A 21,339-nucleotide genomic window follows, 5' to 3' on the forward strand; every position below is an offset into this window, starting at 1 on the left:
CAGAATTGAGCGGCTCTGGCTTTGATGCTGGAGATTGGGCTGGGGCCGAGCTGCCTGGAAATTGTGCCGGCTCAGGCCTCTGGATTCCATCCGCAGGTGCACAGCTCCCCACCCGCACTCCCCAGGGCGCTGCAGCTAGGGGTCGTCAGGCCTCGGATGGGAGATTTGGATTCTCTGTGGAATGCACTGAAATTGTTGCATATAGCGAGCCTTGCAGAAGGGAGCCTGGAAGCAGCCCCTTCTTGCCCTCCCTCCTCTAGTCCTCTCAGAGTGAGCTGGTGTACAGGTGAGTCCAGCAGAGAGGGCTCATCTGCCCTCCACCTCCAGAGGACAGCCCCCCCCCTTCTCACTTCCTTAACTCCCCTCCCCATTTCCAGGACACCTGGGAGGGAGAGTAACAGATGAAATAAGAAAAGCAGCTAGGGTGAGGGACATGCTCCTTAAACTCCTAACAAATATTAATGACTCAGCTGGTGATGCTGGCCTTGAGCACCTAGATAGTGGCTGATCTAATCACACAGGTCCTGATTCTGGAAATTACATAAAGAAATGCCCATGATAAGGTATTAACCAAAGGCCTCAAGATTTAAGAGATTCTTAAAAGAGCATTTATAGAATGTAGGTGTGTATATTTTGTGCAGCTATAAATAACCAGAAACAGGTGCTGAGAAATACTTCATATTGTCAACAAATTGTATAGAACCCGCCTGAGACCTAAGTGGGGCACGTCGCTGCTGTAGTGATACAAGTGGAAAGCCGATGGTAATGGTAGCAAAGAAGTGGTATTTCTTGTGAGACTTGCTTTTCTCAACAGTCCCTGTCTTCTTCCACTTCCTTTGGGATCTTCCACCAGACCTGGATTCAACTAGGAAAACCCTTTTTAATATAAGATAATTAACACATTTTTGGACAATCTCTAGTTAGAAATTTTCCCATATGGAAAAATTTTCCTCATTCCCATAAGTTTTTGTGTCTGTGAACTCGGTCCCGAGGCCCAACCATTACTTTAAACTATCCCATGGAGAGACCCTTCAGGGCTGGATAAGTTAAAGGACAAAGTCTGCGGCCAACAGAATAATAGTAACATCTGTGGCCAACAGAATAATAGTAACATCAATAATAAGAAGCTTATTGAATGCTTCTACTATGAACCAGGTGTTGTACAGTTTGATAAACTTCTCACTTCACCCTTATGGTGACCATAATCCATTTTACAGATGGGGGAAATGGAGGCTGGAAGAGGCTTCATAACTTATCGAAAGCCACCCAGTAACTCAACTGGTGGGAAAAATATTAAAATCCAAGTTGGTTCACCTCTAAAACCTATGTTCCTATACACGGTGATAGACTGCCTCACAAGAGCTGTGTCTCTCAGGAGAATTACACCATTTTTAAATCAATGTATTCTTGATAGTATTTAATACCCACTGTTCATGCTGTGTTTCTTTACAACTGAGGTGCATTTTAAAGAACCTAAAAGAAAGAACCTGGCCCCTTTATACAGAAATTGGAAATTGTACTATTCCTTTCAACTGTCTCATCTGGATTTCCTACTCCCATTTGAAGGTAAGTGAAGCACCCTAAGATCTTAAGAGAATGGTATGCCACAATATTTGCTCATTTTTAGCTACTGAATAAGATAACCGTGTATTGGATTTCAGGCAAGTTACTGGTTTCAGAATCCAGTGGAATCTAACACTACAAAACAATGCCAAGAGCAAAGGAGGGGAAACAAAAAATTAAAGGCGCACCCCTACCCATCATTCCAGTTCTTCAGAAGTTCCTGAAAACGTACGAGAAGCATTGTGCACAGACTCAAACATCCATGTGTCCAGCCATCAGAAAGGACCTGAAAACCAGCATCAACAATGAATGGGCTCTCAGGAAGGTGAGTGTGTGGACTCCTTTCTTTATTCTTCCCTGAGAGGAACTAGTAGGATGTACTCCTGAAGGCTAGGTCTCTCCAAGAAGTCCACTGCGGCCTGTGGATTACTTAGGCCTTTGGTCATAATTGATGCCCTGCAGGTTCTAGATAGTTTTACCAGTCCCTTAACTACCTAAAAGAATGAAAATTGGGGTTCTTACCCAGATTTAGGTTTACCTCCTAAAACAACCTTTTTATCAGAGAATCCCATCTAAATGGTGGGGCAAGTATCTGAGTACATAGTAGCTGGACCTTTGGTCATGTGAGTACCCCTCCTCCCTCCTTGAGTCTCCACCCCTCACCCCATTCCTTAGCTTAAAAATTTTTGCCTTGTCCCACTTAATAGAATTTATAGTCATGTAGAGTCTCCATATATACGTAATTAAATTTGTTCTACTAATTTGTCTGATGTTAGAAGAATCAGAGAAGTAGTGGGAATTCCTTTCCCCCCAGCACTCCCAGAGAACATGGGTCCTGAGTCCAGAGCTGGTGGTATGGTCCCCTCTACAGTCCTGCCTGAGTGAAGTCCTTTAAAGCTTCCCTCTGGCACTGATGGCCTCTTCAACACTCCTCTTACCTTCCTGCTCCTGCCTCCAGATTAGCGCATCACAGTGCTTCCCACGGGCCTATCTTTTCTCATAGCACCTCACTTCTGGAATGGCCCACCCGCCCCTCCTCTACTCTGCATCTGGAAAGCCCAACTAAAAGCATCACTTTTGTCAATATTGCAGGCCCTCCCCTCACCAGGACTTCCGTCATCCCACCTGCCCCCTTGACCACTGAGGTGTCCCTGGCATCAAACCACCTTGCCCTCCCCCATGCCTCACCTCAGGAGAGTAGTCTTACTTGCAATGAAGTAGCAAACACATACTTCTAACTTCAAGAGCACTGGATTTCAGGAAAAAATCTTGATGTCATGTCTTGTCTCAGTAGAAATGTAAAGGTTGTGACTGAGGGGAAAAGGGGAGACGCCAGCACTGAAACTAAACGATCAACACTTGGGAAGAGGCACCTGTAGACCTGAAGGGGGCTGGCCATCTTTACAACTTTCTTTCACCAGTCCAGAAACACAGGCTCTGTTTCAACAATAAATAATAACTGATGTCCTGAAGCGCTAGCAAAGTCACCACATTATTAACAGCAACCTGTGCTGTCATGCAGATCGATGGTTAAAAGATCTTAGCTTTCTCCACAGAGCAAATCAAACAAGTAAAGGCCAGTGTTTTGGTTTTTTAAGGCCATTGTGTTACATCCATGCTACCCACATTTTCCCCAAAATTTTTTTGAGAAACGAGGAAGATGATTATCTTACCTCCCACTCCCCCAGCCCCACAAAAAAAAAAAAAAAAAAAACCGCTCCAGAAATTCCTCTCTGACCATCTCTCTTTCATCAAACTTCACTCGCCAGGGGCAGCTGCCCTGTCCCTTTCCCTTCAGCCTCTCCCTCTCCAAAGCCTCCCTTCCCCTCCCCCTCACCCATTCCTAGGTCTTTCTAGTCCCTTTTGCAGTTGTCTAGAGTCCCCTCCCTGCCACATCTTCCTGCTTATCTCAGTGGAGGAACTTCCCAAAGCTACCCTTTTTTGTGTAGTACATTTTTTTAAGTGGGAGAAAAGGACTGATTTAGCTTTTTTGACTATAATTTTACCTCATGACAAGACTTAATCATAAATCTTGCTCAAATTCATAGTCCCTCAACAATGGTTTCTGAACTTTTTAAATTTACACTCACCATCAGAAATATAATTAACATCCTAACCCAGTACAGGAGCACAGCTGCGCATAGCATGGCTGCTGCGGTTGAGTGGGTTGCTTGGGTTGGGTCGCTACTGATTTTGAATAGCGCTGAAATAAGTCTCACAAACCTACTAAGTTTGATTCCCTATCCTAATAATGTATAGTGTCCAATACTAATAGCTAATAATAATCTACTGGAAAAATCTCTGCCCCTTAAGACTTTTCAGGAAGCTTGGCATAAAGCTGGAACTTCCTAAGTTTGTGCTGAATCACCACCCTTGTGCATGCCTGATCCAAAATTAATAACAATTTCAAATATTCCCATGTTTTCTAAAGACAGTGTTCTTTTTCCATATATTCAGAAGCACTGATGTCTTTTTATGATTCTTCTTACTCTTCAGTTTACACTTATAAGATCTGATGACTTCCTGCCAGGCTCCTTACCAATTTCCCTGGAACCTTTGCTCATGACAATTCGAGATGAGTGCTACACGCGGGGGAAAGACATTTGCATCTGGGGCCTTCAGCTGAGCAACCCAGAGATTGCCAGACTTGTGAGTCATAGGTATTAAAAAGATTTTTTCAATTAATCTGAAAAGATAATGCATATTACACTGTGCATCCTAGAACTTCATTTGGTTGTTCACTGATACGCTGTAAGGTTTTCCTTTTTATTTTTTATTTTTTTGTTTTTGTTTTTTTTTTTAAAAGATTGATTGATTGATTGATTCATTCATTCATTCAAGCACTAGGTACAGTCAGAAGCGCGGGAGGGTGAGAGAATTCACCAGAGCCAGAGCGGGGAGCTGAGCAGGCAGAAGGACCGAACTAAGTACACTGCTGAGGGGAGCAGCGGGCGGCAGGAGAGGTCTGCGCGCCATGTGGGACCCTCCTCCGGGGATCGAACAGGCGCATGTGGGACCCTCCTCCGGGGATCGAACAGGCGCTTCAGAGGCTGCGGGCAGCTTCACAACCCAGCGCTCAACCGCTGCGCCACAGGGGAGGCCCCAGGTTTTCCTTTTTTTTTTTTTTTAATTAATAAATTTTATTTTTATATTCCTCATACAATTGCAATCCCCCCATTCTGACCCCAATCCCTCCCCTCCCGCCCCCCACCCCCCAAAAAGAGTCTCTGGTTCATAGTTTTTGTTGATTTTGATTTTCACTTTCTTATAGTTATTCATTTTCCTGGTCCCTTATTTAAGTTTTCTAGATTCCTGCTATGAGTGAGACCATCCGGTATTTTTCTTTTTCTTTTTGGCTTATTTCGCTGAGCATAATCCCTTCCAGCATCATCCATGTTGCTGCAAATTGCATGTGTTTATCTTTTTTGAATGCTGAGTAATATTCCATGGTATATATGTACCACATCTTCTTGATCCAGTCATCTATTTTTGGGCATTTGGGCTGTTTCCAAAGCTTAGCTATTGTAAACAGTGCTGCTATAAACATAGGGGTGCAGGTGTTCTTTGGAATTGATGTTTCTGTGTCCTTTGGGTAAATACCTAGGAGTGGAATTGCTGGATCCTGTGGAAGCTCTATGTTTAGTTAGGTTTTCCTTTTTAAAAGATGTTTTTAATGAAACATTTCAAGCATATAAAAATTCAAATATAGTGGAACTGACTTTTATGTACGAACCATCATGTAGTAGACTTGTTTTAAGAAACGAAAAGTTGTAGATCATTATAAATACAACAGCTAAAACTTCCTATTATGTCTTTTCCTCCTCTACCAGAGGTACCATTAGCTTAAAGTAGATGAGTATTACGCCACTGCATGTTTTTATATTTTTATTATATGTGCATGTATTTTTTTACATGAATGGAATTGTGTATAATTTTGTGACTTTTTCACTCACATTGTTTTGTTTTGTCAAGATTTCTCCACATTCATTAGTTCTGACCACCGTATTGTATCACATATAGCCTTCATTCTTGGATAATTGTTTTGCTGGGTATATATTTAGAGATTAACCATTATAGCTTTTTAACCAAAATGGTTTTTTAATTGAGCTTAATAATGCTAAGGCTATTGCTGAATATATTTGACTTCTGGAAAGAGTGAGTCAGATAATTTAGACCAAATCTTTCACTGAGGACAGCAAGATGAGCTAAAATAAAAGATAAAGAAGTTTTAAAAAATTTTTTAAAGTTTATTTTTTGATGAAGTACTGTTTTTCTTACATTCGTTGTTATTTTTTGGACAATATTTGATTCTCCCCTTAGATGCTTCCCCTGTAGTTCTCCCATCACCATAGCACCCGTGATCCCTCACCACAGTCCCTTGTCTCTTCCTTTCCATGTTTTGATCCCTTACCACCCCGCCAGCCCCCCAATCCCTCAACCCTCAAACCCCCGCTGAATGCCTCAGATCTATGGTCAGTTTTCAAGTTTTATCTTTTTTTTCTGACCCTTTGCTTGGCTTCTCTATATTCTGCAGATAAGAGAAATCATCCAATATTTATCTTTTTCCTTCTGACTTATTTTTGCTTAACATAATCTCTTCCAGCTCCATCCATGTTGCTAAAAACAACATGGGTTTATGTTTTTTGATATATATGTACCACATCTTCTTGATCCACTCATCTGTTTGGAGGCATTTAGGTTGTTTCCATATCTTGGCTATTGTAAATAGTGCTGCAATAAACATAGGAGTGCAAGTTTCTTTTTAATAAGTGTTTTTGTGTTCTTAGGGTAGATTCTAGGAGTGGAATAGCTGGGTTGTAAAAGATCCATTTTTAGTGTTTTGAGGAATCTCCACACAGCTTTCCATAGTGGCTGGGCCAATTTATATTCCCACTGGCATTGTCAGAGGGTTCCTTTTCACCACATCCTCACCAGCACTTGTTTCTGATATTTTTTAATATGGGCCATTCTCACAGGTGTGAGGTGGTATCTCATTGTGATTTTGATTTGCATTTCCTTGATAATAAGTGATGATGAATATTTTTTCATATGCCTGTTGGCCATTCTCATTTTTTCTTTGGAGAAGTGTCTATTTAGCTCTTTGACCATTTTATGAGTGCTTTGTTTTTGTTGAATTGCGTGAGCTCTTTGTGGATCTTCGCTATTAGTCCATTATTAGATGTGTGGTATATAAATATTTTCTCCCATTCAGTAGGGGGTCTAAAGAGGCTTGATTCCTACCTCACATCACACCACAGAGTCAATTCAGGTGGGTAATTGATTTGAAAGCAAAACAGTATAGTTTCTAAAAGGTAACACAGGAAACTATTATATTGACTTTGGAATGGAGAAAAACTTCTTAAACAGGACACAAAAGACACTAACCATAAAACATTGATAAATTGAACTCTATCAATAATAGAAATCTCTGTTGATTAAGAATAACCATTAAAGACTAAGAACACAAGCCACAAATCTGGAAAAGATGTTTGCTACATAACTAGTCAAAAAAGGGTCATATGCAAGAGGTATAAAGAGCTCTCATTCTTTAATAAGAAAAAGACAAATAATCCTTTAGAAATGTAGTCAAGATACTTGAATAGACATTTCACAAAAGAGAGCAAATAGTTAATAAACATAAAAAGGGGCTCCACCTCACTAGGAATGAGGAGAATGCAAATGAAAAGCTTGAAGAGATACCAGCGCAGGGCCAGTGAAATACCCAAGCATTAGTGAAGACTTGGAACAGCTGAAATTTTCATACACCATGGTGAAAGTATAAATTGGTACAATCGCTTTGGAAAGCTGTATTGCATTGTTTGCTGATACCAAACTCTTTGATCCAATAATTCTACTCTGTAGCTTCATACTAACGCTATCATAATTGGAAGGTGAGGGAAGATGGACACCAGAAGACATGCACAGAAATGTTCACTATCATATTCTAATTCTTGCTTTTACTGACGCTACCTATTGGTGACACTTCTTTGTGCTTTTATCATTTTATTTGTACTGTAAACATATTTCTTGGAGAAATAATGGTGGCAATTGAGCTCTTCCCCCAGAGAGAATCTGTATTTGTTTCTGCCAGGCCCTCAAGATGCCACCATCTCAGAGCTACATTAAATTTGATTTTTGACCTGAGGACTCTTTCTTTGAACCATTCAAATGTATTTAATTCAGAGTAGAAACCTAAGTTAGGGCTAGTGTGTGAGCTCTTAGGGGATATATTTTCCACGGTCTTCTCAGTAACAGTTTTCGGTAGGCAATTTTCCCTGTGATCATTTGGAAGAAGGGAAAATTGGATGTATTTTTAGTTCATCCTTATTATACATGCAAAGTACTATGGCTCCCTTTATGTTTTGGGTCACAACTTATGCAACATTTCCTATTGGACGCTTTACCTTTAGTGATCATAGGTTTAATCTCCTATTCTGGGGACTACATGACCCATGAAAAACAAGGCTGAAAAACAGATCTGTTGCTTCAGTGATGTTTCAAAGGGAAACCTGGCTTCAGTGTCACAAGCACACTTTAAGTTCCTGCTTTCTCTCATTCATTGAATTTGAGTATTCCTCCCTGACCTGCCTGCGAACACATTTTAGAAAGGTGCTTTTTAAAGTCTTAAAATAAGAAGAAAAGCTTCATGGCAATTGATTTCACAATTATGAAAAAAATGAAGGCAACAAAAAACAATTAGATGAAGTGGACTACATCAAAATTTTAAACTTCTGTGCATCAAAGAACACAATGAAAGGAGAGAGCGTAACCCACAGGACGGGAAAAATTGATTTCAAATCACACATCTGTTAATGGATTAATATCCAGAATCTATAAAAACTCCTACAAACTCAACAACAACAACAAAAAAACCCCAAGCAATCTAGTTTTAAAGCAGGCAAAGACTTGAGTAGACATTCTCTAAGACATTGTACAAATGACCAAGGAGCGCATGACTCGCTGTTCGACATCACTAATCACTTGAGAAATGGAAATGAGATGCCACCCGATATTGGTTAGGGTGACACTGTCAAAAAAAAAAAATGTTTTCCAAAGAACCCACAAGGCAGTGAAATGGAACAGACAGAGAAGCAGACTTCCGCAAGTTTACCTCCCTCCGTGTGGACCTGGGACAGTTGTTATTTCCTAGAAGCAGAGGATGCAGCTGTTGTACAGCACCCAGGGCAGCTGAACCAGTAGCTTCAGCAGGAGCAGCACTCCCTGTTGAAGGCAGTGAAGAGGCACCTGTAGGTCCTGACCATTATGCCCAAGATGGCAGTCAGCATGGAGGGCACCTACAGTGACAAGCCTTCAAGCTGGTGGAAATCAAGCCAGAGATGATTACCACCACCTGGGTTAGTTCTCCATCACCCATGAAACCAGGTCCCTGGCACTGGAGCCACCCACTTCTCCTGCTTCACCCCCTCAATTAGTGTGCTAACTCTAAGAAAGACACAAATTCCTTTTCACACACAGAGCAAGAAAGAGAATAGCAAGGGTTCACAACATGGAGAAATTGGAACCTTTGTGCTCTATTGCTGGGAATGTAGAATGGTGCAGCTGTAATAAAAACAGTATTGCGATTCCTCAAAACATTGGAAATAGAATTACTATATGATGCAGCAGTGGATCAGGGTGTATAGCCAAAAGAGGTGAACGCACGATTAAGAAGAGATATGTGAACAACTATAGCAACATTATCTGCAATAGGCAAATGTGGAAGAAACACAAGGGTGTGTTGATGGATGGATATACAAAATGTGGTGCATATATACAAGGAGTATTATTTAGCCTTAAAAAGGAATGGAAATTCTGCCTGATGCAGAACTTTGAACATGATAAACTGAGGACATGCTAGGTAAAATAAACCTGTCACAAAAGAACACATACTGTATGATTCTACTTATATGAGGTTTCTAGAGTAATTAAATTCATAGAAAGTAGAACAGTGGTTGCCAGGATCGGGGAAGGGGAGAATGGGTTTTTTTTTGTTTTTTTTTTGTTTGTTTGTTTGTTTTGTTTGTTTGTTTGTTTGTTCCAGTTCTGCAACATAAAAAGAATTCTGAAGAGGGATGGAGGGATGTTGGGGAGGGTGGCACAGCTATGTGAATATACATTTAATGCCACAGTGCTGGACACTTGAAAACAGTTAAGATGATAAATTTTATGTTATGTGTGTTTTTACCATAATTTACATTTTTTTTAAAGATTTATTTATTTATGCATACAAGAGCTGGGGTACAGGTCAGAGATGCAGGGGGTGAGAGAATTCACCAGAGACAGAGTGGGGAGCAGAACAGGCGGATTGACCAAAGTACACTGCTGAGGGGAGCAGCGGGTGAGTCAGGAGAGGTCTGCTGCACCATGTGGGTTGCTCCCTGACCAGCCTGGGGATCGAACTCATGCTGCAGAGGCTGCAGATTGCTTCATAGTGCAGTGCTTAACCCTTTGCGCCACCAGGGAGGCCCATAATTTAAATTTTTATTAACATATTTTTAATGCCCTACATTTAAAATATATAGCCAGCATTTTCAGTTGCTTTTATTCAGAGAGTCGGTCAGGGTACCTAGTCCATTCAGCTGGAATTAGAATGCTGTCCCTGTGTGTTAAAAGTGATCCTCAGCATTCCCTTAAAGTGCAGCTTGCTGAAGCAGAAGATCTGGATGCTGCTGAAAAATTCGATCTTAGATGACTGTGGTCTTGGCCATAGCCATGCTGGAGCCCCAGGGAATAACACTGCAAGCCACTGGTTGGCACCTTTGGGCCCTGGCCAAGAGCCTGTTTCACACAGACCACTGTTAACACGGGCACCGACTGCCACATTTCCTCTTCTGTCAGAAACACGACTCAAGAGATCCAACCCAGCACTCAAAGGAGGGGTTCTCTCATCAAAGCTGCCTCAGCACCAGCTCTGTAGTTAAGGATGCCAGTGCTTTTTTATTCTCAGCCAAGGTATAATTTGGAATCCTAGCTCTGACCAACATGTCATTATCTTAAAAAACCCTAAAATCTTCCAACCCAACCAAAGCCTCTTTTAGGCTTACATTCTGAATTGAAGACATCCTCAGATTGTGGTGATTCTAATTGCAAAGAGTTGACCTTGATGATTTGCAGTTTAAATTCCCTCTCTGGTCAGGATAGTCCATTAAGTAGGGATGTAACTGTAATTAGTATCCTTTGTTACCACAAGAAGTGACCTTGCCATAGACCCTTTGGTTCAGAGACTGAACTCCAGCTCCTGCAGACTCTGCTGTGTTGCCTCCGGCCCAGCTGCTTCTACATAAGAAGCTCCTGGTGGTTGAATTGCACAGTCTAATTCTGGGCCGACCTGCAAATCCAAGTGATATCTAGAAATATGAATCTAACTTATTTTTGAGAGAATTCAACTATTAAAGTTTTTATTGAATTACAAAAAGAATACAACTGTAGGAGATACCTTTGTGGGTCAGAATATCAGCATCTGTGTTGGTTTGCTAGGGCTGCCTTAACAAAGTACCAGAAAATGAGGGCTCAAAAAACAGAAATGTTATCTCCTCACTGTCCTGAAGGCTAGACCTCTGAGCTCAAGAGGTTTCTTCTCCCTGGCTTGTAAAAGGCCATTTTTTTGCTGTGTTTTCAAATGGTCACCCTTCTGTATGTAACTGCATCCAAATGTTCTTTTTTGAAATTATTTTTTTGAAATTATTTTTAACTGAGGTAACATTGGGGTCTCCCCATCAGGTGTTACCACCATAGTGCACCCACCACCAATGCCCAAGCTCCACCACCACAGACCATCATGCCTCCCTCCTCCCTGCTTTTCCCCTCCCTCACCCTCTCCTTTGGTGTCTCAGTCCTGCAGTCAGTCAGCTATCTAGTTTGTCAGCTTGTCTTTACAAATGTTCTTTTTTTTTAAAAAGATTTATTTATTTATACAAGTACGAGGGTACAGGTCAGAGGCGTGGGAGGGTAAGAGAGTTCACCAGAGACAGAGCGGGGAGCAGAAAAGGAAGACGGACCAAAAACACTGCTGGGGGGAGCAGAGGGTGAGCCCAGAGAGGTCTGCTGCGCCATGTGGGTATCTCCCAGGCCGGGCTGGGAATTGAACCCGCGCTGCAGAGGCTGTGGACAGCTTCACAGCGCCACGCTCCACCCGCTGCCCCACCGGGGAGGCCCTACAAACGTTCTTTTCTTATAAGAACACCCATCAGAGCCCAAACTGATGACCTCGTTTTAACTTAATTACCTCTTTAGAGGTCCCATCTCCCAATGAAGTCACATTCTGAAGTACTAAGGATGAGAATTTTAATACATGAATTTGCAGGGGGACCCAATTCATCCCATAATAACATCTAAAAAGATAAACATCAATATAGCATCTCATCATGCAGCTCTCCCATGTAATTCTTCAATGAGACTTCTTTGTAAAGGGAAATTATTTTTGTCTTCATGCTACCTTGTCCCGGGTAATTAGAAAGTTGGCTTAGAGGCCAAAATGTTGAGGTCATTAACATGATTGACTTTGAAGCAACACATGAGAACACAGAGCATAAGCACTTTTGACCTTGCGTTCCCAGGCTTTGCTTCTGGAGTTGAAGGGGTTCACCACCTGCCCGGTCACCACCCTAGAATTCATTGATTGCAAGATGGATGCGTGGTCTCTAGGGAGACTCGGGAAGGCTCTGCAGTACAGCAGTTTGCATTCTCTTGTCCTGGATTACTGCAAGTAAGCTGGAAAGTGGCGCTCCTTCCATGTCTTGCTGTGTGGAAGGGGTGAGGGGGGTGAAGGCAGAGGTGGGGGGAGGGAATGTACTGGTTCCTTGTGCCGGTTGGAGTCATTGCTAAAAGCGAACACTTTAATGTTAATGTTCCTAAGTAAATGTTAAGGCTCTGAAAGAGTCTCATTTATTCTTTCAAGTATTTGTTGAGGCCTAGTTTATATAAGACTGTGATTGTTGCTAAGGATTTATATAAAGGGTAATATTGCAGCCCAGGAGGATTCTCCGCGTAGGGGAGGAGACATGCTCTTGATTATGTGTAATGCAAGGTAGAAAGTCTGAATATCACAAAAGATGTCCATATAAATGTTCGTGGTTATGTGACGGGAAACCACAGCCCCCAAGGTGATGGTCCTGTATCACCAGGAGAGGAGCGGGGAGGAAGGGCGAGGTGCTCAGGGGGAGGAAAGTAGGTCTTCAGACTGTGTCAGGGGAGGGTTGGGTGGTGATAATACCTGCTAATGGTTATTGAGCGCTGTACTCGGTGCTGAGCCTCAGCACCAATTCATTCATTCTCCCAACCAGGTCTCCCTGGCACACAGACCACTGCGTACCATCGCATGTGGATGCATGACACGTAATGCTGCGTGTACCTTTTCTGTCCCTTAACTATAGATAAGGAGAGACTTAGGGGGCTTGTTAACTTGTTGAAGGTCATTTAGCTCTTGGGGATGGAGCCTAGATAGGAATCCTTCCTGGGGAGTGCTTTAAAATCATAAGCTGGTGAATGACATAGCTTTCAAAAGTATTCACTTGTTCCTGTCATTTCTTTTTAGATTTAGAAATGAAGAACTTGAGAGTATTTTCTCAGGCCTGGAGAACAACCAAAGGCTCCAAAGCCTGAGTCTGCGTTACTGTGGTCTGGGGCCACAGAGCGGGCCCAGGCTGGGCTCGGTCATAAGCCGGAGTGCCATTTGGTGAGCGCACGCCCCACCACACCCCATCTTGGCACCGTTGTGTCTTAAGTTTTATCAACAGCTTATTTACAGAGCCACTTACTAGTCCATGTGTCCTCTGATTTTTCATTATGATTTAATCATCCTTTTCTCCCCTCTAGTTTTTTTGGTTTTTCCTTAGTTGTAAGAGAGAGGTCCTCTAGTTAGATTTGAGAATCAAGCATGTACTGCTAATGCACAATTGTGACCAGCTGCATTATCACTAGGTCAATTTTTTATGACATGATCTATTATTATCATTATTTTTAATTATTATTTCATGACCAGAGCTAGTATTTTGTGAGATGAAGACCTAAAATCCAAATTTGAGGAAATGGAAATAATATCAAACGAACGGTGTTTTGCCCCCTTGCCAGTGAGCTGTACCTGGAAGGCAACTACCTGCAGAGTTCCGGAGCCCTGGCGCTCCTCAGCCCCCTAGCAGAGCATGCAGAGGTGCAGGGGCAAGAGCAGCCAGCCACATCCTCACCAGACATGGGGAGTCCCCCTCCGCTGCCTCCAGGTAAGCACTGGGGAACTTGGCTTTAGATCCTGCTGGGGTCACCTAAAGGTGCACGACTTTTGATTAAAAGTAAGCTCCCTGGGGGCCAGTGGAGGTTCTTCCTCCTGGGTGTGTGAATCTGAATAAAGGATCCCCAAAGATGTCTCTGCCCTAACCTTCAGAACCTGTAACTGTTACCTCACATGGGACATGGCATTTTGTAGGTGCAATTAAATTAGGGGTTTTGAGATGGGACAGTTATCCTGGGTTATCAGGATGGGATCTTTATAGAAGGGAGGCAGGAAGGTCAGAGTCTGAGAGAAGGAGATGTGACAATTTAAGGGGAGTTTGCAGTGATGTGAGGAAGGGGCCATGAGCCAGAGAGTTCAGTGACCTCTAGTAGGTGGACAGGGCAAAGAAACAAATATTCTCCTGAGCTGCCAGAAGGAACAGAGCTCCAGTGATGCCTTGACTTCTACCTGTAAGACCCATTTCAGCCTCTGACCTCCAGAAATATAAGATAACAAACTTGTATTATTTCAAGCCACTAAGTGTGTGCTCATTTATTACAACAGCAATTGGAAGCTAGTACAGTATTTTAATGAGAATTCTTTAGTTAAAAGTAATAGCAACCCTTGGTGGTAGGCGAGCTCACTGGAATGGAGGCATCCTGTATTTCACAAACCCATGTAACACAACACAAAAACACAAACAACAACATAAACCAGTGTTACCTCAAAAAAATAAATAATTGTTAAGGAAAGTAAAAACAATGCAACCAGAATTAAAGATAAATAAGGGTTTATCTGGGACACGCACCACTCCAGCTATCTTCAGGGGTGATTGAATTCAGGGTTCAGACCATATCATGGGCCTTCTCTCCCAGTGCAGCGAGCTTCCTCCAGCAGGCCCAGGTAGTAGTAGTCCCATCATGATTTGTGATCAGCCAGAGAATAAGAACTGCTTTCTTCAAGTGATTGTGGTAAATGAATGACCTTGCTCACAATCATCATTCTACTTTGCAAAAGTATCTGACTGGAGGGTCTTCCCTAGGGTGCAAAATCAAAGACAATTCCAAATATTAACATTAAGTCTTAAGAAAATGGATGGCTCTAATGACTTGATGGTGAACCAATTGTCATACATCAAGTCACTTCCCATTATTCCTTTTAACAAAATTGAACAAGGACCATATCAAGTTATCAACTGACAAATCAATAAAATTTTCTATATGTGTGACCAACCACTATGTGATGTTTAGCCTGTAAGTCAGAAATTCAAAGAATTGAATGCTATTCCTATGATAAAACTCCTAGGATTACCCAGTAAAATTTGGATTTAGATGAGAAACAAATAATTTTTTATAAATACATTCCATGTGATGTTTGGGATATATGTAACTAGAAAAATTATTCTTTGTTTACCTGACATTTAAATTGAACTAGGTACCCTGCATTTAGGGGGCAAATGAGGCTAAACCTGACAAACCTATTCCATTCCCATCTTCATGAACAAAATTTCTCCACACTTACACCTGTAACAATGAAATAGTTCATTCCTATTCATTTTAGCAATAATATTCCTAATGAATATCAGTTGAATAAATTGTAAAAAAAAAATCCATCTTATTAAGTGGCGCATTTAATAACGCTTTATTTCTGTTTTAATTAGATATATCAAAATGCTTAAAATATGTATATTGTATAACTTATATTCTCCTAAAATTAATAACTGCTGGAGACCTCTTTATTACTTCAAAACCTATGATCCCAAGAAATTTTTTAAGTTTATATATTTGTACATGTAGAGTTTTTATCATAGTGAAGTATTACATGATGATCTATAAAATACTTACAAATATAAAGTTTTGCAAGGTAAGTAGAATGGAAATACAAGTAATAGCACATAATGAAAAAGGGAAATAATGTGTGATTTTTCAATCTCTCAGAAGGATTTGCTAATGTTGGGGTTTTTGAAAGAATGATGGTGTATGTCAAATTACTTGGATTTTAGATGCCATTCAATTCAATATACTTAACACAATGATAAAAAAAAAAGATATTTTAAATTGTCAATATTTGCCTTATGCTAAAAATCTCTCCCTCTGAAATTTAAAATTTTCATCATTAAAAATGATGAAAAAGTTTAAATACCAAATTAAAATATTCAAGATATTACATAGTTTTTCAATATTCCTCTAGGAGTTTGAGAACAGAAATATTTTGAGATCTTTGCTTTGTAAGGTGCAAGTGTTTGCTTTTGTGTCCTGATCTGTGAGCTGCATCTGGACCCCAGTAATTTCTCCATTTGGCTGGAATCAGGCACCGTGGTTTTCTGTTGCTCACAACCGAAGAGGCATGCTTGCCTCACCATGCAATGACAATTTTGGTTTCTTAATTACTTGTCATAACAAACAGTCTTAGTAAGGATGTTCCTCCCTTTCCTTTAGTGCGTGTGAGTGTGTGTGTGTGTGTGTATGTGTGTGTGAGAGAGAGAGAGAGAGAGAGAAAGAGAGAGAGAGAGAGAATGCATGTGCATTTGTGTCTCTCCTGACATATGCCAAGAATTCTTCCTGGTGCTTGGGATACTTACTGCATAAAACAATGGTCCTTGCCCCATGGGGGTGGGGGGGGGCTGAAGAGGAGGAGCTGGAAGGCTGTGTGTGTGTGTGTGTGTGTGTGTGTGTCTGCATGTGGAAGGAGTTGTGCAATTTCTTAAAAACATAATAAATATGTACATGCTATAGTCTACTAGCAGATGATTATTTCTATGGAAAAAGGAAAACCTGAGCTGTTGGAAAAGTCAGGACACATTTTTGCTTGAAAAACATAGAAAAGACACATCACGACTTTTCTAACAACACAGTAAGTAAGCGAGTTTGCAAGTCTGGAGAATGAAGACGCGAGGGGTGTGGTTTAAAATTGCCTGTTGAGTATAGGCCTCCTTGAAATAGCAGCGTTTTCTTACAGACACAGGAGGTAAGGGCAAAATCCTGGGGATAAATGGGGAGAGTGTTCCAGGCAGAGGGGACAACAGACAAGACCCCAAGGCTGTGTGCAAGGAGCAGGAGTGCCTGGGCCCTAATGGGATCTGGGGTCAAGGAAATTTTTAGCTAGGAAGGAGCAGAGGAGTAGCACTTAGGTTTGAGAAGAACCCCTTAATTTGTGTGGCAAACAGACTAGGTGAGGGTGGAGAGCAAGCAGGGCCCTCAGGAGGCCATTGTCATCAGGTGAAAGGTGGAGTGAGGGGTGCTCCCAGGTGAAACTGAGATAGTGGGGTGAGGGGGTGTAGGTAAGGAGTGGTCAGGGTCAGCATCTATACCATGTCCTGCCGAATGGGGTGTGTGGCGCAAGAGAAAGGAGGAGTCCAGGTGATAATGTGCTGCTTCCTAGATATAAAACATATTATCTCATGGAAATATCTCCCCCCGAAAAGATTTGTAAACTCAGCCAAGCACAGGGCTCAGCTGCTCAAAGAAGACACGTTTTAGATAAAACTCATGTGTGCAGGAAAAAAACCTCGAGTTTTTTTGTGTCACAAACTGTATTTGTGACTAATTGTGCAATAGGTCACTTTAGTTTCTTTTCTGAGGAAAGCATTCCAACAAAGGATTTTAATGTAGGTTTGTTTGTTTGTTTGTTTTTGTTACCCATGCTGTGAATTGCTAAGTGTAATCATCTGATCATGAGCAAATGTCTTTTCACACAAAGAGAAATACTTCTGCCAAAGTACATTTAAAATGAAGACAATAACTGATAACAATGTGTGTTAAAAACCCTCCCATGCAACTTTGAACAAACTTTTAAAAACTATCTCTTTGCTTTCCATATAGCCAAACAGAGAAGTTCAGCGTTGAATCCAATTTCAAAGTCATCTGGAGCTGTCACAGTGAAAACTACTGCAGTGAAGAAGAGAAAAAAAGGTATTTTTGTTTGTTTTGACTGTTCCTTCTATTTCTTTGGTCTCGTGAATCACTTCTTCCTTTTATGGGGTGTGTATTTGTTCCCACTACTAAAATATTACCCCAAACAGAAAGAGAAACTCAAGTGGAGAAAAAGAAGACTCAGTATCTTACGATTTCGTGCAAGCCTAAGACAGAACAGCTTAGCCATGTCCACCAGAATTCATCTTGGGCACATCGGCAGGACCCAAGAACCGTGACGGGTTCAGAATCTCTGCAATAAACAGGCAGAAATCAGAAGAACCTCCTACATTCAGCTTGAATCATCTTTCCTGTGCTCATTAGTCAGAAGCAGAAATGGAGTCATTTAGAGGGAATTTTCAGGAAATCGCCAACTCCATAACCTCTGCTCAGGATTAAACTAAATGAGACGCTGTGTAAGTAGTGTCAGCTCGCAGCTAAGTGCCAGGGAGCCGGGCTTCTGTTCACCGCACTGGCCCTGACACCTGTCCCCATGTTCTAGACTGCAAAGGGAGAGCTCGGAGCTCACAGCTTCCTAAATTTCACTCTAACTTTAACATTTTGAAGCTACTAAAACACAGCCCAAGATGAGCGGGGGTGGGTACTGTGTAGTCTCAGGGAAGCGCCCGGTAAAGGCTGCCCTAAATTTGTGTTGTTCTGTTTTCGTCCATTTCATTTTTCCTATGCAGCTAGTTTGTGAAGGTGAAAGGCCCTTATGATAAAGTTCTTCATCTGGTGTGTTTCTCTTCTTCAGTTTTAATCTGGCCTCTTTTTCTGTCCCTGAATTTTTGTATCTCCCCTATAAAATCTCACTGAACTAGACAAATACAGATTCTTGTGATCAAAAAAGCCAAGTCAAAAAGTAAAGTGAGAAAATCAGACCCTGTCTTTGTTGTCGGATATCAATATAGACATTCTGCGGGATATGCTAGCAGATGTTGGGAAATCTGCTAGAAGTAATTTTTAAAAAAAGAGTCATGCTAGGTTATCATTTACTTTAGAAAGTTACCACTACTTGGGAATATATTCAATCAAAAATCCCTGTAAATTTGTTTGGGATTCCTGTGGGGATTAGTGCCTCCCTCAAAGAGAACAGTCCCTCCACTGGGTCAAACGACACATGAGGAGAGAAGAGCGAGGGTCACTACTTCTGACTGTTTCTAAACTTAACACAAAGTGTCATCACAAAGGACAAAAGCTGAGTGTCTGCATTGGGCTGTACAGCCACCTCTCACTGCAGAAAGATGAAAGGCCAGAATCTACCTGGGAACTCCAAGACTTCTCAAGGGAGAAGAAGATTCAAGCTGAATGTAGGAGGTTCTTCTGATTTCTGGATGTTTATTGCAGAGATTCCGAGACCAGCCTAGGTCCCATCATGGTTCTTGGGTCCTGTCGATGTGCCAGAGATGAATTCCGGTGGACATGGCTAAGCTGTTCTGTCTTTGGCTTGCACTACTAGTTTTTGAAAGGCCCTAATTTAAAAAAAACTTTTCAAAATATATAATAACAAAGAAGTTTTGTTAAATTACTTTATATTTGAAGTGTTTATGTTTAACAAGTCTTCTAACACATGAGAACACAGAATGCATACATGATCTGAGTAATGACCCAGAACCTAAACTTGACCTCTGTGCACCACCCCCACCCAAACCCCCACCCCACCACACCCCTGTGTAGACCTGGAGATATTAGTCCCCCTTCAACAATGGATAACTTGAGGGAAAGTCAAAAAGAGAGCAACGTGATTATTCATCCTTCAGCTTTTAAACAATAGCTATGTTGAGGCCCAGTGACAGAGATATCTTTCAGCTACTGAAACATGGCTCAGAGGTACCAGACCTGCTTCTGTGACCTTTGTAAGCTTCTGTCAGCCCCCCTAGGCATGCAATATCTCACTTTTTTTTCCCCCAGAAGAGATTAGGGACTCTGAAGAACTGCGGTTTGCCTTTGGTCATTCTTTCAATCAAGATAGATGAAATAGCATTTCCTCAGGGCCATTCAGACTGGTATGTGACTGAAATAGTTACCACTGTGAAACAATTCAAAGGTTAGTAAAAGAGAAATTTATTAAAGAGGTTATTCAGAGCCAAACTGAGGACCCAGGCCCAAGAGACCAATATAATCTCTCTGAGTGACCCATGTCTGCCCTAGAAGTGTTTAGGTTTATATAAATAAGCTACATACAAAGAAAGAATACATACAAAAGTTTTTCGTAACAAAGAAAAGAAGACATCTAGCTAATTTCTAACATTGTCTGTTAACTAAAGGAGGTACGTTTCTTGATCTTATAGAGCTAATTTAGTCCGAGCAGTCTGTGTTTGGGAAGATGTAAGGACCAAAGATTATTTGAATCTCTTATCCTAAAAGTTCCCCTGCAGATCTGAGGGCCCAGTCAGGCCATGATTTTGTCACAAGGGCTGGGTCTGTGAAGTCTTTGACATTTGTTTCTCACCGCAGGGTTCTTCACAGCAAATAACCCATAGCTCTGCTGACTCCAACACTTAAGGCAGCCCGTCAGGGTAAGGTAGCTGTTTTCCAATAGAGCAGAATATAGAATTTTCCTTTCTTGGTCCACAAGTACAAGGGATGTAGTGAGAGATAGCCCTGGTCCATGCCCCAAGGAGCTTACTTTCTAGTCCAGTGCAGCTGCCTCAACAGGAAATGGTTACTGAGTACCACTGAGTTAGTGAGATGCAAGATGTGTTCCTCTTTTGTTTCTGGGGTTGCTGTAACAAAGTATCACAGGTTGGGTAACTTAAACAACAAAAATATATTGCTTCATAATTCTGGAAGTCGGAACTCAAGATCAAGTTCTTGCCAGGCCTGGTTCCTTCTGGAAGTTCTGAGAGAATCCTTTCCCTGCCCGCTCATAGCTTCAGGCCCTTGGTTGACTGTCTTTGGCATTTCTTGCCTTGTATTGTAGATATATCACTGCAAGCCTTCATTTCACATGGCGGGGAGTGTGTGTGTATGTGTGTGTCCATTTTCTCCCTTATTTAAGGGCATAGCTCATATTGGATTAGGGACCCACTCTACTTCAGTATGACCTCATCATGACTAATTATATCTCCAACAACTCTATATCCAAATAAAGTCACTTCTGAGGAACCAGGGGTTAGGACTTCAACAGAGGAATTTGAGGAGGGGACACAATTCAACTCATAACAAAAGGACTCAGAAGGAAAGCAAAAACAGGATACTTAGCTAGGAAACAACTCCACAAAGCTGCATCTGCCAAGGGCCAGGCAGGCATGGACATTGGGTCAGAAGAAAAGAAGTCCTCCCCCAGGGATGAAAATGGGGAGAAGACTGTGAATGAGATAGGAGTTGGCTGAGGGAGGACTTACCCGAGGAAGGACTTACCCCAGGAAGGACTCAAGTGAAGAAGAAAGGCCTAAAGAACGCAATCCATTAGGCCCAAAATTTAGCTGGGACAAGCGTCTAGAGAGGGTGGGCCTGGCAGTAGGGGTGGGTCACATTATGGAGGACTTTGTATCACTGACCCTGAGTGTGAACTTAATCTACTAGACAAGGAAATTTTTGCCTCAAGTAGGTAGAAACAACTTTGTATCTAATATATTGGGTTGTCAGAAAAGTCATGATGCATTTTTGCTTGAAAAACATAGAAAAATATGCCATGACTTTTCTGACAACCCAATA

The 21,339-nt window shown here is 41.6% G+C and overlaps 1 protein-coding gene across 1 annotated transcript in view; it reads left to right on the plus strand.

The window, feature by feature from the left end:
- Positions 1–1,708: 1,708 nt before the first annotated feature.
- The window catches only part of LOC311170227 (uncharacterized protein), a gene marked incomplete at both ends in the record, with an annotated part of 35,956 nt that continues 16,325 nt past the window's right edge, over positions 1,709–21,339 (plus strand). Inside the window, 8 exons of the mRNA XM_084232615.1 lie at positions 1,709–1,888; positions 4,060–4,212; positions 12,120–12,268; positions 13,097–13,237; positions 13,633–13,778; positions 17,590–17,679; positions 17,790–17,914; positions 19,591–19,726. Coding sequence (XP_084088741.1) covers positions 1,709–1,888; positions 4,060–4,212; positions 12,120–12,268; positions 13,097–13,237; positions 13,633–13,778; positions 17,590–17,679; positions 17,790–17,914; positions 19,591–19,726 — 1,120 coding nt within the window. The remainder of the gene's footprint in view (positions 1,889–4,059; positions 4,213–12,119; positions 12,269–13,096; positions 13,238–13,632; positions 13,779–17,589; positions 17,680–17,789; positions 17,915–19,590; positions 19,727–21,339) is intronic.

Source organism: Talpa europaea (assembly GCF_964194135.1).
Source record: "Talpa europaea genome assembly, chromosome: 4".
NCBI classification, from domain to species: Eukaryota; Metazoa; Chordata; class Mammalia; order Eulipotyphla; family Talpidae; genus Talpa; species Talpa europaea.